The sequence below is a fragment of the Perca flavescens genome, chromosome 13 (genome assembly GCF_004354835.1).
Source record: "Perca flavescens isolate YP-PL-M2 chromosome 13, PFLA_1.0, whole genome shotgun sequence".
NCBI lineage: Eukaryota > Metazoa > Chordata > Actinopteri > Perciformes > Percidae > Perca > Perca flavescens.
The window spans coordinates 18,048,709-18,063,374 of NC_041343.1; the positions used below are offsets into that span (position 1 = coordinate 18,048,709).

The 14,666-nt window shown below is 42.4% G+C and overlaps 1 protein-coding gene across 7 annotated transcripts in view; it reads right to left on the bottom strand.

Annotated features, from left to right (window-relative positions):
• The window catches only part of nbeaa (neurobeachin a), a 91,848-nt gene that overhangs the window by 20,439 nt on the left and 56,743 nt on the right, over positions 1–14,666 (bottom strand). For 4 of the 7 annotated variants that reach the window (XM_028594965.1, XM_028594964.1, XM_028594961.1 and 1 more), the window contains exons 18-33: positions 12,602–12,710; positions 12,382–12,463; positions 11,973–12,096; positions 11,652–11,844; positions 10,349–11,035; positions 9,722–10,162; positions 9,148–9,365; positions 8,811–8,964; positions 8,257–8,280; positions 7,760–7,843; positions 6,818–6,998; positions 6,148–6,272; positions 5,961–6,029; positions 5,634–5,802; positions 4,941–5,311; positions 4,244–4,380 (exon numbers count right to left, since the gene is read on the bottom strand). In XM_028594965.1, the coding sequence (XP_028450766.1) occupies positions 4,244–4,380; positions 4,941–5,311; positions 5,634–5,802; positions 5,961–6,029; positions 6,148–6,272; positions 6,818–6,998; positions 7,760–7,843; positions 8,257–8,280; positions 8,811–8,964; positions 9,148–9,365; positions 9,722–10,162; positions 10,349–11,035; positions 11,652–11,844; positions 11,973–12,096; positions 12,382–12,463; positions 12,602–12,710 (3,168 nt within the window). The remainder of the gene's footprint in view (positions 1–4,243; positions 4,381–4,940; positions 5,312–5,633; positions 5,803–5,960; positions 6,030–6,147; positions 6,273–6,817; positions 6,999–7,759; positions 7,844–8,256; positions 8,281–8,810; positions 8,965–9,147; positions 9,366–9,721; positions 10,163–10,348; positions 11,036–11,651; positions 11,845–11,972; positions 12,097–12,381; positions 12,464–12,601; positions 12,711–14,666) is intronic. The other 3 variants (XM_028594966.1, XM_028594963.1, XM_028594962.1) reach the window with 2 other exon arrangements.

The following is a 14,666-nucleotide window of genomic DNA, read 5'->3' on the forward strand; positions in this document are numbered from 1 at the left end:
ATGTACAGTAGACTTCAGTCGCCACTGAGATGATGACAATAATAATAATAATAATAATAATAATAATAATAATAATAATATGGAACAACGGACCAGCTCTTCACTCTCGCAAGGATCCTGGAGGGAGCCTGGGAGTATGCCCAACCGGTCTACATGTGTTTTGTTTTTTGGAGAAGGCGTATGACCGGGTCCCCCGGGAGATACTGTGGGAGGTGCTGCGGGAGTATGGGGTGAGGGGGTCTCTACTCAAGGCCATCCAATCTCTGTACGACCAAAACGAGAGCTGTGTCCGGGTTCTCGGCAGTAAGTCGGACTCGTTTCAGGTGAGGGTTGGCCTCCGCCAGGGGACTTGTCACCAATCCTGTTTGTAATATTTATGGACAGAATATCGAGGCGTAGTCGGGGTGGGGAGGGGCTGCAGTTCGGTGGGCTGGGGATCTCATCGCTGCTCTTTGCAGATGATGTGGTCCTGATGGCATCATCGGCCTGTGACCTTCAGCACTCACTGGGTCGGTTCGCAGCCGAATGTGAAGCGGTTGGGATGAGGATCTAAATCGGAGGCCATGGTTCTCAGCAGGAAACCGATGGAATGCCTTCTCCAGGTAGGGAATGAGTCCATACCCCAAGTGAAGGAGTTCAAGTACCTTGGGGTTTTGTTCGCGAGTGAGGGGACAATGGAGCGGAAGATTGGTCGGAGAATCGGCGCAGCGGGTGCGGTATTACATTCAATCTATCGCACCGTTGTGACGAAAAGAGAGCTGAGCCAGAAGGCAAAGCTCTCGATCTACCGGTCAGTTTTCGTTCCTACCCTCACCTATGGTCATGAAGGCTGGGTCATGACCGAAAGAACGAGATCCAGGGTACAAGCGGCCGAAATGGGTTTCCTCAGGAGGGTGGCTGGCGTCTCCCTTAGAGATAGGGTGAGAAGCTCAGTCATCCGTGAGGAGCTCGGAGTAGAGCCGCTGCTCCTTCGCGTCGAAAGGAGCCAGTTGAGGTGGTTCGGGCATCTGGTAAGGATGCCCCCTGGGCGCCTCCCTAGGGAGGTGTTCCAGGCACGTCCAGCTGGGAGGAGGCCTCGGGGAAGACCCAGGACTAGGTGGAGGGATTATATCTCCAACCTGGTCTGGGAACGCCTCGGGATCCCCCAGTTGGAGCTGGTTAATGTTGCTCGGGAAAGGGAAGTTTGGGGTCCCCTGCTGGAGCTGCTCCCCCCGCGACCCGACACCGGATAAGCGGACGAAGATGGATGGATGGATGGATAATACAGAGAGCACCTAAACGTGTTACACAGTTGTTTAACCCTGTGAAGTCAGTTTTGGGATTTAAATCCTAACCCTATAAAATTAATATGGCCTTTGTTTACCAAATAAGAATAGTTTTAACCTCTAATACTTGTAATCATTTTAAACAGTTTTTTTCACAAACCTTTAAGATACACATCCTTATTTTTTTTTACAGTGTCCAGGAGTGTCTCCAAATCACAAGATCATTTCATTCTTTGTTTTCAAACTCAACAACAACTTCCGGGAGCTAAAAAGAATATTATGGGACTATTGGAAGCTTCAGTCAATATCAACATCAGGGAGTATCTTAAATGTCAAACAAATATAGTTATCAAACTAAAATCAAAAGCTTTTCTAAAATTTGAAATACTATCATATGCACAATAACTATTTCAGATTATAGATCAGTTTTTAATTGTTGTAAAACATTTCCAGAAACATGAAACGGTGCTGCTAATATAATTCATATATGCATTTATCAATATGTAGCACAATAAAATCTGATATATTTCTATTTCTTATAAGTTTGTAACAAAAAAACTAGGGATAGTGTGCATTTAAATTTCAAAAGTATGGGTAATACAGCAGTGATGTTTAGACAAACTAACATATCTGTTTAAAAACTATAAAACACTGTTTGTTAGTAACTATGTATTTGCCATTAATTTATATGGATAAGATTTATCAAGCCTGTCTGCATGGGTCAGACAGATACATCGGGTGGCCATCTTGGAGATAGATATGGAGCTATTCGTGATCTATTATGCACACTGTCTTCAATCAATAACTTAGCTCTCAAGGACTGCCACAGAGCAGGATCAAGGAGACTAAGTGTTGCACAGGAGATATAAGCAGGTCATCACTCAGTGAGAGAGTCTATATGTTAACAGTTTAGACAAGAGAAGAACATTTTAACCTTTTCAGACTTTGTTTATGTCCTGTCATGTCAAACAACTTTATTATTCAGCGACAATAGCTTTACCCCTATAAGATTTTAGTCTGAAGTCGACAAAAATGGGAATAAATAATAAAATCAACAGTCTCAGTCATAATTTATTAAACATACAATATGTAACTTTCTGCCGCTACGGGTCTCTCAACCAAAACAATGGATGGTAAACACAGACTTTTGATGACGTCGGGAAGTTGCGTGGAATTATGGGAGTTGTAGATTTTAGTGTTAAATACCTTCGCTGGTTAGAATGCACCTGTTCACGGACGAGTTTACCCATTCAAGTTTATTCATGTTACATTTAGTAACATTTATTCATGTTATTCTAATAAAATAGCTGCAGTTTCCCCAACATAATTATGTTTTTCTTAATTAGATTTTTATTGTTAGCTGACCAGTTAGCTAGTGAGCCAGCAAGCTAACAGTAGCCAGCAGCTAAAACACAAAATGCGAGGATGTTCAATGCCTGTTGTGCAGCAGCAGAACATCTCCCAGCTGCCCGGAATGATCTCCCCTTCACTTTTCTGTAATCTTAACTTTTCGTTTTGGTGCTTAACCCACCTTTTGTCGGGTTAATTTAGCTAACCGTAAAGACAGCTAAACGCGAAAGGGGGAGAAATTCGGCAGGGAGGAGATTTTCGGCACAGACACCGGTAGTACTAACGGAGACGTAGCTAGCTAACATTTGATGGCCGCTGTTGTGACTGGCTGGGTCTGATATGGTCCGTTTCCCGTCAGCATCGTAAGCACCAGGCACTGGAGTTAATTGCTGGCCAGGGGGATTGCTGTAATGAATATGTCTGGCTTCTAGCTGACTGGGGGCTAATGGTAACTAGCTAGTTATTTGTCCCGGGGCAGTTGTTGGCTCTCATCCCGACTGAGTCTCTCTGCGCCGGGGGAGTGAGGCAGACAGACCGGAGTGTGCTAGCTAGCTGGCTAAATTAGCATTAGATTAATCGTCTATCTATACAGCTAACGTTAACGTTACTGGTGAACTCATTCGTGGGTTAGACCAGTGCTGTTAACCATGGTCAAAACAATCATACTAAAAATAACTTTATAAGCATGTTGATCAATGTTGCAACCCTATAATGTTATCCACCAAGCTTTAGCGTTAACGTTAGCTACTTGTCAACCAGCACATTGTAGTAACGTTAAGTTGGATCGATATTGATGTGTATCAATAAATAAGGTCTCTGTTGTATTACTGTGTTGCAAAGTTGCATGTAATCAATCACAAAATGATGCTGCGTGGCAAAAAAAGTATTTTGACATTGTATGATTTACAATTACTCCTGAACAAATCATCTGGGTGCCGTGTTTTGATGGAAGTTACGAGTAACTAGAAGATGAGAGGATATATGACGCCACTGTCGGGTGACTAAAGGAAACGCTCCGTGTCTGAAAATAAAATAACAGATTTCTCTGAGTTTGACATTTGGTGGAAACATTTGGGATAGTGTAAGAACACAACTCATAAAAATATATAACATAGGTATGGTCGTTTTTAGACATTTGAATGCTGAAATGCTACATATTGTATCTTTAACATGGTATTGCTGCCACTAAAAAAATCATTATTTTTCTTATTTTTATATTCTATGTAGTGCACAGTAAAAGTGTGTTCCTACAAACAAGCCATGGAGCAGAATTCCCCTTTTATTTTTTTCTTATCTGTGCATTATTGGATTTTCACTAAAGAAATCAATGTGACTGCTGGCAAGTAAACCACATTATGTAAGCCTTTAAATGTTTCCATCCAAAGAGCTCTGTTCAAAGAGGAAGGTCATTTTCTAAATACTAATCAATTGATTGATGTTTGTGTGCACCTTTTTTCCAAAACTGATGTACAGCAATTTGACAAATAGCAGTACACTAAAACACATCAGCAAAAGATCAGTATTGGCTGGAAAAATTGATTCATTGATGGATGTTTCAGGCTGTACTGACTCTGATATCTCTGTCTGTTTTTCTGCCTCTTGTAGGTCAAACAGTAAATAGGACTGACCTGTCGAAGGAGTGGAACTGCATGGGCAGCATGGGGTGTGTCTTCAGGGCAGGATCTGGGTGATAGGGTGTCGGCCCAGACTCCTGTCCCAAATCCCCGCCATCAACTGGAGCAGCCACCAAGCTCTTCAGTATCTCCTGCATTTCAGAGAGAACAAACCATCTGGTGACTACAGGACACAAGCTGTAAGGAGTTTAATGGCTTGACTAATTCTTGGCTGTTTTTTAACTTCTCAAGTACCGTAACTTTGTACATTTTGTTTTCAATGTAGGCTATAATATTTATTACGTTGAAAAACATTATTATTGCCTCAAAATCCAACATAGAGAACAACTAACTTTTTTCCAGCAATAAACTATAACTGTATATAAGTAAGAACAGTGGACATGTTTTAATGATACATAACCTTAAATAGCCTCACTGAAAGTTGAATATGTGGAAAGATTTTGACCCTATTCAGACCTGGCATTAAAATCTTTCTCAGGTGATCCAACCACAACCACACAGCTAAAAATACAGATGTGGCTTGATCATACAAACCATATTTGAAAGTACTGATGGGTGCATGGGCTCTCAGTAAAATTAAATGCATATGCATTTCCTGACCACATTGGACAAAATGTATCAACTCTATCCACAAATTTAGACATATCTGGATACAAGCAGCCAGGTATGAATGGGGGTCAAACAGACCAACCTTGACATTGATGCCTTTGTTTGTTTGGCTGATACTGGAGATAGACGAAGGCGGCGCTTGGCTGGAGTTGGGGTTGTGGGGAGAATCCAGAAGGCTCTCCTGTGACCTCCTAACATCTGACAGACTACACAATAGATCTGTGCCTCCTCCCCCAACCCCTCCTCCCATGTCTCTGTCCCTGTCTCTGTCCGTCTCTCTCCCCACCAGGCCGAGGCCGAGCCCCAGACCCATCTCCGAGCCGTTCAAGGATCCGGCCACATGGCCCTCCTCTCCGATGCCTGAGTCTGTGTGTGGGAGGCCTGCCCGGGGAGAGTCGTCCACGGGAGTGGGGGTCTGTTTGTCACGGTCAGAGAAGGCTGTGGATGGGTGCTCTGGAGGAACAAACACAAATTGCAAAAGAATAGAGTTTCTCTTTGCTAAACAATTCCACAACATACAGTATTGTCTGTTTTTATTCAATCTCAGATATTTCCTACTGCTTGTAAGCTTTATTTATCTGTCAAGTAATACCCTTCTTTCTTCGTCCTTCTCTCTTTCATCCTCAATTGTCTCATATCCTTGACAAAGGTATTGTTGTTAATCTGAAGCCAGTATTCACTGTACAAACGCTACAATGATGAGTCACCACCAGCTCATCCAAGATTACTCTCTAATATCGAGGAAACTGCAGCGAAAGAAAAACGAAAAAATCACCTGTACTGGTTGGGGAGTTAATTTCGTGGCGGATGCTTCTCCCTGATAGGCTGGTGGACCTTCCAATCTCTCGCTGGGGTTCCAAAATGTCCCGGTACTTGGATACCATGAGAACTGAGATAAAGTAGACTACTGCCAGCGCCAGAAACTGAGCCTGCTTACTGTCATCCTACAGCAAAATAAAACACACACACACACACACACACACACACACACACACACACACACACACACACACATTTATTCAGTTAACACAACACTCTTCGCACTTGTACCCATATGCATACTGTATACACTAAAAAATACACACAAAACACAAATACTTACCACATCTCTGAAAACCACAGCTCGAAGACGATTGATGTCTACATCCTGCAGGAGTCTGTCTGGATCCTGCTAAATATGGAAGACAGAATGTCAAGTGTGGTCGTCATACATATGCATGTTTCCGTGTCAGATTTTAAGTGTTGTGTGCAGGATGTGCATTTGATGTATGAGCGTGTGTGTGTGGTACCTTGCTGGTGGTGGAGGCACTGTGGAGGCTGTCCTGTGACTTGCTGCTGGTTAAGGAGGATTTGCAGCTTCGGTCTCTCTGTCTCTGCCTGCACTCCAGACAGTTCCTCACTGCTACGCAGCATACTGATGGACACAAAAAGGTACATATTGAACCTGTAAGTATTTTATACTGCATAAGGTTTATTACATGACATAGCATTTCTTTTTGATGTACTACAGATGCGTAAATGTATTTGTTTTAAGGGTATGTCCAGCCGATCCAAGAACAATACCGTATACAATACAGTAGATCAATTTCAATCAATCAACTCAATCAAAGACCTATTATAGATAAGCAGACGCACAAAATGAGAAGATAAGAGTTTAACAGTTTATGACTCAGAAATCAAATGTAAAATCCGACACAATTTGAGTGACTTTTACGTAGATTTGTCTGTTTTCTTGGGTGTCTGTTATGACACATTTATTGCATTGCACACCCATATTAGGCATTAATTCATGATTAATGAATTTGCAGAAAACTAAGCTACACAATTTCTTAATTAATTTTCTTAAGCAAAAAAGCTTGACAAGACGTCACCTTAGGCTCTGGGAATTTCTTCTGACATCTTATAGACTAACCGATTAAACGAAAGAATAATTGAAAGATACATTGAACTAGCACACACCCAGGCGGAGGCATTGCCTCATCAGCCCTCCTGATGACATGTTCTTCTCTGCTTCAATCTCGCTGAAGTTGAGAGAGCTGGCAAACACCAGTACGTCCACCATGGCCATGAGACGAGACAGGAAGGTGACTGCTGTCTCTGAAGACATGCCCTGTGTCGCCTCAATGTTCTCCAACTCCGTCTGGCAAAGGGAGGATAAATACACACATGCTTGCCAGTTATTCAGTGAAAAACAAGCATGCTAACACAATAAACTGGATGCTTGCTCACTGGTTTTAGAAAGGTGTTGAAATAATGTAGTATTCTCTTTTTTTTAAACAATAGAAGTAACCTTTGGAAAATGTATTATCATCATGTCTTACATGAGCATGACTATACCAACAAACAGGAAAAGCAACCTTGAGTATCATGCTTGTTAAGTGAAATATATACTTAAATGATGAAATCTGGCAACATGAGGTGTTCTACACAACACAAAGGAAGTAAAGCCTGGTAACACACAGGTAATGGTAACAGTGGGATCGTGACAGTAGCAGTGTGGCCTATTACCACTAACAGTGGCAGTGTACAGACAGGTAAAGCTAGCCTAGAATATATTTCATAGACAATTAAACAAAGTCCTCTTATGTTGCCACCAACCTAAATGAATAAATGAATAAATTACCAAATGTTCAGTATATCTACAATGAAAATAAATCTGAAGGCAGCAAAGCAGGGGTTAAAACTTGCAAACCAAGTGTGTGGTTTGCTGTGTCTCTGCTTCAGTAAGTAGGATGTGCAGGGCTGTGGAGAGTCGACAAAGTGCAAGCATCTGGAGGCTCGTCCGAGAAAGTGAGAACAGACATTTGGGGAATAACAGACACACAAGGTGAGGACAGATAGGCTTGGGTTGGTGCTCTTAGCTCTTCTGGTGATGGTGGGAGTCTAATGCTATTTACGCACCTCTCCCCCTGCGCCTCCTCCCCCAGGAACAGGGGTCACCTCCTCTCCCTTTGACCCCCTCTGGGGTCCGGCTCCTCCTGCCTTCTTTTGTGTTGATACAAATGGGACAGGCTTAGCAGATGCAACCCCTAAGGACTTATGGAAACTCTAAATATATCTTCTTACTCTAATTTCTGCTTATTATCAATGCACCTCCTGGCCTTTGAGTCTTTTCTATCCCCCTTATTTGTATAAAATTCTAACAGTGTTAGACTATTATACAAAGTGTATCTAGTTCAGTATATCTAGTTCCTATAACTTTAGGAACTGGATACACGGAGGCAGAGAAGTCAATAGATACAAACAGTATAAGGGGGAGTATTAATTAGCAGCAAAGAAGCACAACAAATAGAAACACTATGCATGTCAGACAAGCAAGGTTAAGTGTCAGTCACAATGGTAAATAAACCAGAACAAAGTATTAGTAGAATAGAAAGAGAGAAGAAACTGCAACTTACAGTGTTGGCACTACTCTTAGAACTCTGCACATGCAAAAAACAGACAAAAAAAGACAAGAAAATACACAGAATACATGTAACACAGAGAAGAAAAGAAAGGTGATTAAAGTAAATAGATTATCAAACTATCAAATTAAGTAGATTGTTAATTTAAAGGAATAGAACAAAGCTCAAATAAAGGTTAAAATACTGTGCAAGAAGTGTTAGATTGACAGTAAAGTATATGGAGATATAGATAGAGAGGAATCCAGAAACATTAGAAATTTTATTTTGTTTACTCATTTTTAAATGCAAGGCCAAACTAATAACATAAATGTTTGCAAGAATAAAATTCAACTTTTAAGGTCTAGGTGATTATTTTAGATTTTTGTATATATCATGACTTTATAGGGTTAAAAAAAGCTACAAAATGTAACACAACACATACTTTAACCTATTGAATCATGTCAAACAAAGTCAGTGTTTGGCATTAACACTGAGTTACAGGCCTACGAAGCAGCTGTTGACCTGAAGTTTTCCCTCCTACCACAGAGGGGCAGAGTTGAGCCACTTACAGAAGGGGAGGTGGCAGCAGACAGGAGAGGCAGGATGCCTCCACAGGCGATGATGATGTTGTCCACCATCTGAGAAATGAGGTGGATCGTGTTGTGGACAAAGATGATGTTCTCATTGCTGTTTACAAAATCCATCACCGACTTGGTGGAGTGGCTGAAATAAGAAATAAAAGTTGGAGGGACGATACCAAATTACAGTTTGGAAATTGACACATTATAGGTAACACTTTACTTGAATATGCTCAGTCTAATTTTAAATTTGGAATACATGTGTCATCAATACAGATGCCCTGAAAACAAGGCATGAGTGCTAGTAGTATAAGCTTATTAAGCTCACCTCCTCCACACATGCACGTCAGTCTCCAGGGCGAACAGCAGGTCAGTAAGCAACCTCTGGTGCATCGGAGACCACTTGAATTCTGGGATGCGGAACATGGTCGTGCGTGGGCCGGGGCTGAACTGCCGCCGTTGCTCCTCCGTCATGGGCATGCCCCTGAAACCCAGATCAACGCGTAGGTCCCGCTCCAGCTGGGCTGCAGTACGACCATGGAGGGCCTGCAACATGGTGGGGGCAAAGATTCGGTCAGCCAGCAAAGGGCTTTCATTAAATCCCTTACTAGTCTAATATAAAACTTGGCATACATACATTTATGAAATTAAATTCCATAAGAAAAACCACAGAAGACTCTCTGGGACTTCTTATTCTGTATTCCCTGATTTATTAAATAATTAGTTAATGTGTGGGCAGTCAGTGCCTTTCTTCCAAGAGAAGATGAGCTTTTAATGCAAATCAATACACACAGTCAATAACATTGGAGCAGCCATGTCCAATTAGAGTAACCCAACAACTTACTTGCAGACTTGTGTGAACAACAAAATCAGATGCATGTACAGTACACAGATAAACACACCTGAGTGGTCGCAGTAGTTTGGATCTTCTTTGTGTCCTTGTCTTTCCCATCATCCGACCTCTCTGTATCAGAGGTGGTGCTGGCTGTGTCTCCCCCAGTCTTAAGCCCCGCGGCCTCTCCCTCTGCCCCAGATGTGCCCTCTCCCTCTGGGAAATCTGGTCTAGATCCCTGGATCTGGGCTTGGCTCTCAGCCTCTGCAATAGAGCTTATGTCAGCAAGGGGGCTCTCGATCTTGAAGGGCCCGTCCTCTGGAAGTTCTCCAGCATTGTGGCTCTGTGTTAAATCAGAGCCGCAGCTAGTCATGTGGGCCAGCAGGCTGAGGTCATCACTGGCGCTGGTGGTGGAGTGAGCCGGGACTGGGCCGGATGGAGTGGGCTGGTCTGGACTCGGCAGTACAAGAGGGTCTGTGGCTGCCAGAGCTGGAAGCAGCTTCTCGTCGACCTGGAAGAGATGAATGAGGTAATGAAAACATAAAAGAACATTAAGACATAAGGAAAGTAGAAAGACTAAGGACAGAAAGCAAGTGGACTGTTTGGTGGTATTATATTCTAGATCAGAAGGGAAAGATGTGGCTCCACAGATCCAACTTAAGTAATCAGAGAAAATAATCTTCATATCACATCCTACCTTGCTGAAGAGAAATCCATTGTTGCTCGGGACACTGTCTTTCTCGTCAGCCAATGTGATGAGCGGACCCATGTTCCCATCATCCTCCAGGCTGACTCCTGAAAGCCCCAGGCTTGAGCCCATGCCAACCCCTGAGCCTGGCGTGTCATCTTTAGGCACCAGATTCCCATTTAGGTTTTGAACTACAGCGCAGTAAGCACTGTCCAGGAGAGAATCCACTTCTACCAGAGGTCCATTCTCTATTACTCCGCCACCTCCTCCACCCACACCTCCACCAAGGCCTTCTGGAGACAAGTCCAGATCATCCAGCTTTACTTCTGTGGCCTCTACCTTCTCTGCTTTAATGTCTACCAGCAGGTCATGGACCTCCACCCTCACCCCTGGACCAGCGCTTTGCTCCCTGGGCGTCAGGTCTTCTCCATTAGGTCGCTTCACAGCGCCCTCTGCAAGGAGGTTGCGCGAGTCCCCGCCAGCCCCCTCGCTGTACTCCGCCTCGCTCTCGGGTGTCTGTGTCTGGGAGTTGTCGTCAATCTCCAGGTTGCCGTTGACGACAGGGGCGGGTGTAGCGGAAAGCCCAGAGATGGTGGACACAGAGCCTTTCTTCCCCTTCTTCATGTTTTCCTCCTCCTGGCGCTGGTATTCTTCGTACATCTTAGCCAAGTACTCTTTATGGGCTTCGTAGGTCACCTGTGAAAGATGGTGGGGATATCATTGATTATGTGATTGGAACATAAGCACTGACAATAGTTAACCTTCACATCAATAACTTCTCCACCAGGTAGTCCTTATGGGCTCATAGATCATCTGTACCAACGGCTGCATGGATGAAACTGGGACGCGAGTCTAAAGGGGCTATTAGATCATCATCCATAATGTTCCCTCGCTTTGGCACTGCCATGAGAGAATGGGTGAGTTAAATTCCCACCACTGAACAGTGATCAGAGAGATGATCTGTTATTTAAAAAGATATCTCTGATGAATCATCAGTCAGCATGATACTTCCTCTGGGCCTTGCAGGTCACTGAAAAATGAAGTAGGTTAAATATAGTCACTATGTACAAATCAATAAGGCTTTCGTCAGCACCTAAGAAGGCTTCACTCAAAATATCAATACCAATCAATATCATCAAACGTAAGGTATGACATTCTAGTCTATTGAGGCTCGTCTGGATAGGGAAATGGGTATTTATGTTGCTTCATTAATGTATTTCTTCATGATTGATTGATGATTGTAAATGCAAAATGTTGAGTGTACAAAGACGCTTTTGCTCTTTGATACTTAAAGTGCATATCTCACTCTCACCTTGGAGTGTGCGATCGATAGGGTATCAACCCAGACCCTCCACCCTCCCCATTCGTATTTGATGGCATGGTAGAGCAGGATCCTAAAGATGTTGTACACCATCTCAGTAATTTTCTGCTCCTCTGGGTTCTTGGGGTTGATGTATCCGAGGGAGAACATCCAGTCCTGCCAAACAGAGCACTGCAGCAGGCAGCTGGTACACAACACAAACACTGTATGTGAGTTGGGCTGCAGCGTGTGCTTAATAATAAAATATAAGAAGCAATGTAAGAAGCAAAAGACAAGTAGTTGAATAAATGCTAGTCATTTGTATACTCTTACCGCCGGTTTTCACGGCTGTTACTGAAGAGTTTTATCATGTCAGAAAGAAAGAGTCTTCGGACTTCCATCAGCTCAGCACTGGGAGAGGAGTTCTTCAACAGGGTGGCCACTACCTTTAGAATCACTGGGTGGTAGGTAAAAACCAGGGAATGAGGAGAGAAAGGGGAAGAAGAATGAGATGAGAGAGTTAAGAGAAGCAAATATATAAAAAGCATTTTGAACGAGAGAGAAAAATGTGAGGGACAGAAGAGTGAGAGGCAGATTAATACGTGGGAGATGGCAGCAGTGTCGGCTTTTGAATTGAGGCTTTGTTGTCTGTTTACTCGCATTAAAACAACACTGCATTATTGGCAGACACAAGAACGCAGAGAGACACGGCAGATGCAAGCTACAGTGTTTTTGTACTTACTGGGATTCTGGATCTTGACAGTGGAGTCGGGCTCAGGGTGGGGTTTGTGAACCACCTGAGTACAGACCTGCTCTGTCAAAATCTGCACACACAGAGGATTAACAGCTGTCAATTAAATGCCACGACTATCACTCGAATTCTGACAACTTACAGACTAAAAGGGCATCACTTCAGCACTTCATGCACGTTGCTATAGCTTGTCAATGAGCCAATCACCTACCTCATACAAAGTGTTGTAGGTGGTGACGGAGACCGTGTTGGTGTGCATCATCAGCCTCTCCCCCAGTAGTGTGAAAAGACTGTGCGTGTGCATGATCTCTACCTTCCTCCTGCAGGGAGACATACACACACAGTTTGCCATTCATAACAGAATTTATGACAGTTGAAATTGACAGTGATTGCCACTGGCCTGATGACAGTCTGATATTGGCAGGTGGCACCATGTGGCCCTGTCAGTTATGATGGGACCAAAGAGGATGAGAAATGAATACCAACAAGAGAAATTAACAAGAGACATTAACCGAACGGCAACACTGCAGGCGGCACTGGGGCAACGTTTGCATGGCTGCAAATCATTAACTTTAACGATTAACCTTGCCAGTGGGCGAAAATTGTGTCTCTAAAAGGCTTTTAACTAGAGAGAATCAGAAATCAGGGTTGACTAACTTTGAGGATTTAAAAAAAATTAAATTAAGCCAATATTGCTTAGAGCTTCTGTATATTCCTGACTGTAATCAGGTTGTTAAAAACAGGAAATGATGGAAAGTTAGTACAATAACCATTCACATTAACATCTAAAAAATCCTTTAGCTCCCATTATCATGTTTTTAATGTTTCAGTTTAATCCGTTACTAATTTTAACAGAATAATTACATTGTACTGAAATATAGATATACAGTCCCAAATAGAACAGGAACTATTAAACTGAGGGCATGATAGCATACTTTACACAGAAATAAATACATTATGTCTATGAATCTTGGTCTGTCATAATAAGACAGCGCCATGAGACATAAGACAGTAACTGTGGTTAAAAATATACAGATACACACACACACACACACACACACACACACACACACACACACACACACACACACACACACACACACACACACACACACACACACACACACACACACTTATCTTTAAAGGAAATGTCAAAATAGCTATCAGATCTCCATTAGTTGGTGGACTGTTGTAAGCCACTGTCCTCAAAGTGATGCCCTGTTGATGCCCTTGCAATAGTTTCACTCTGCTTTCAATCAGATGTGAAAACGAGGGGCTACATGCTTGCAATTAAGAAACAATATCAACAGCAACACTGCAGAAAATATCTAAAACAGTTGTTTATTAGATATAACATTGACTCTCAAACTACAGTTTAGAAACCCAGTATAATTCAATTCAATTTTTCAATTCAATTTTAAAATTGTATGTAGTAGTGTATGAGTGTCAAATCATAACAGAAGTTATCGCAGGACACTTTACAGTAAAGTAGGTCTTAGACCACACTATAATTTTACAGAAATCCAACAATTCCCCAATATAATCTGAATTGGTTTATTTTTAATCTATGAGATCAACAATACAATAAAACATTTCAGTGGCTCCGAAATCCTGATTATAGCAGAAAATCATATTTTTATCCAGTTTTTTTAAGATGATAAATCATCAGATTATTGGTAAATCCCCCAAAAAATAGGTTATGTTCAATTAATTTATGAAATGTCTTTAAAAAGTCTAAAATATCACTAAATTGCTTCCTGGATAAATATTACATTTCCATAAGTATTGACATGTAAACGTAAAAGAGGCAGCCCTACAGGATGTTTGGTTGGAGCAGATGTGTAGTAGGTGGGACACTAAAGGTGCAGGGCTCAGGTGCAGCTTGGCAGCCTGCTCCCATATCGTGCAGGGAGAGGCTTGCATGTCACATGGGATGAATAAATCCCCAGCATTCATTGCTGCTCATCAAGGTTCCACCTCCCTGCCAGTGCACACTGTCAGAATGATTATTCCGCCTGGACTTGACGATGAGGACATTATCTTTACGTACACAAACAAACAGCCCTTCTAAGGCTCACTGGAGTCTCCGCTGCAGTTTTTACTGCAGTAGGTTTTCTCACACTCTACAGTATGTGAGGCCTCTCAATCTAACAACTGCGATGCAGTATTTCCTTTGTGACATAAGAAAATATTCAAGTTCTCCCTTATTTCAGTGAATCACCATTTACCGAGCACCAAACACCACATTATATACCAGACAGAAAGCACAGAGATAT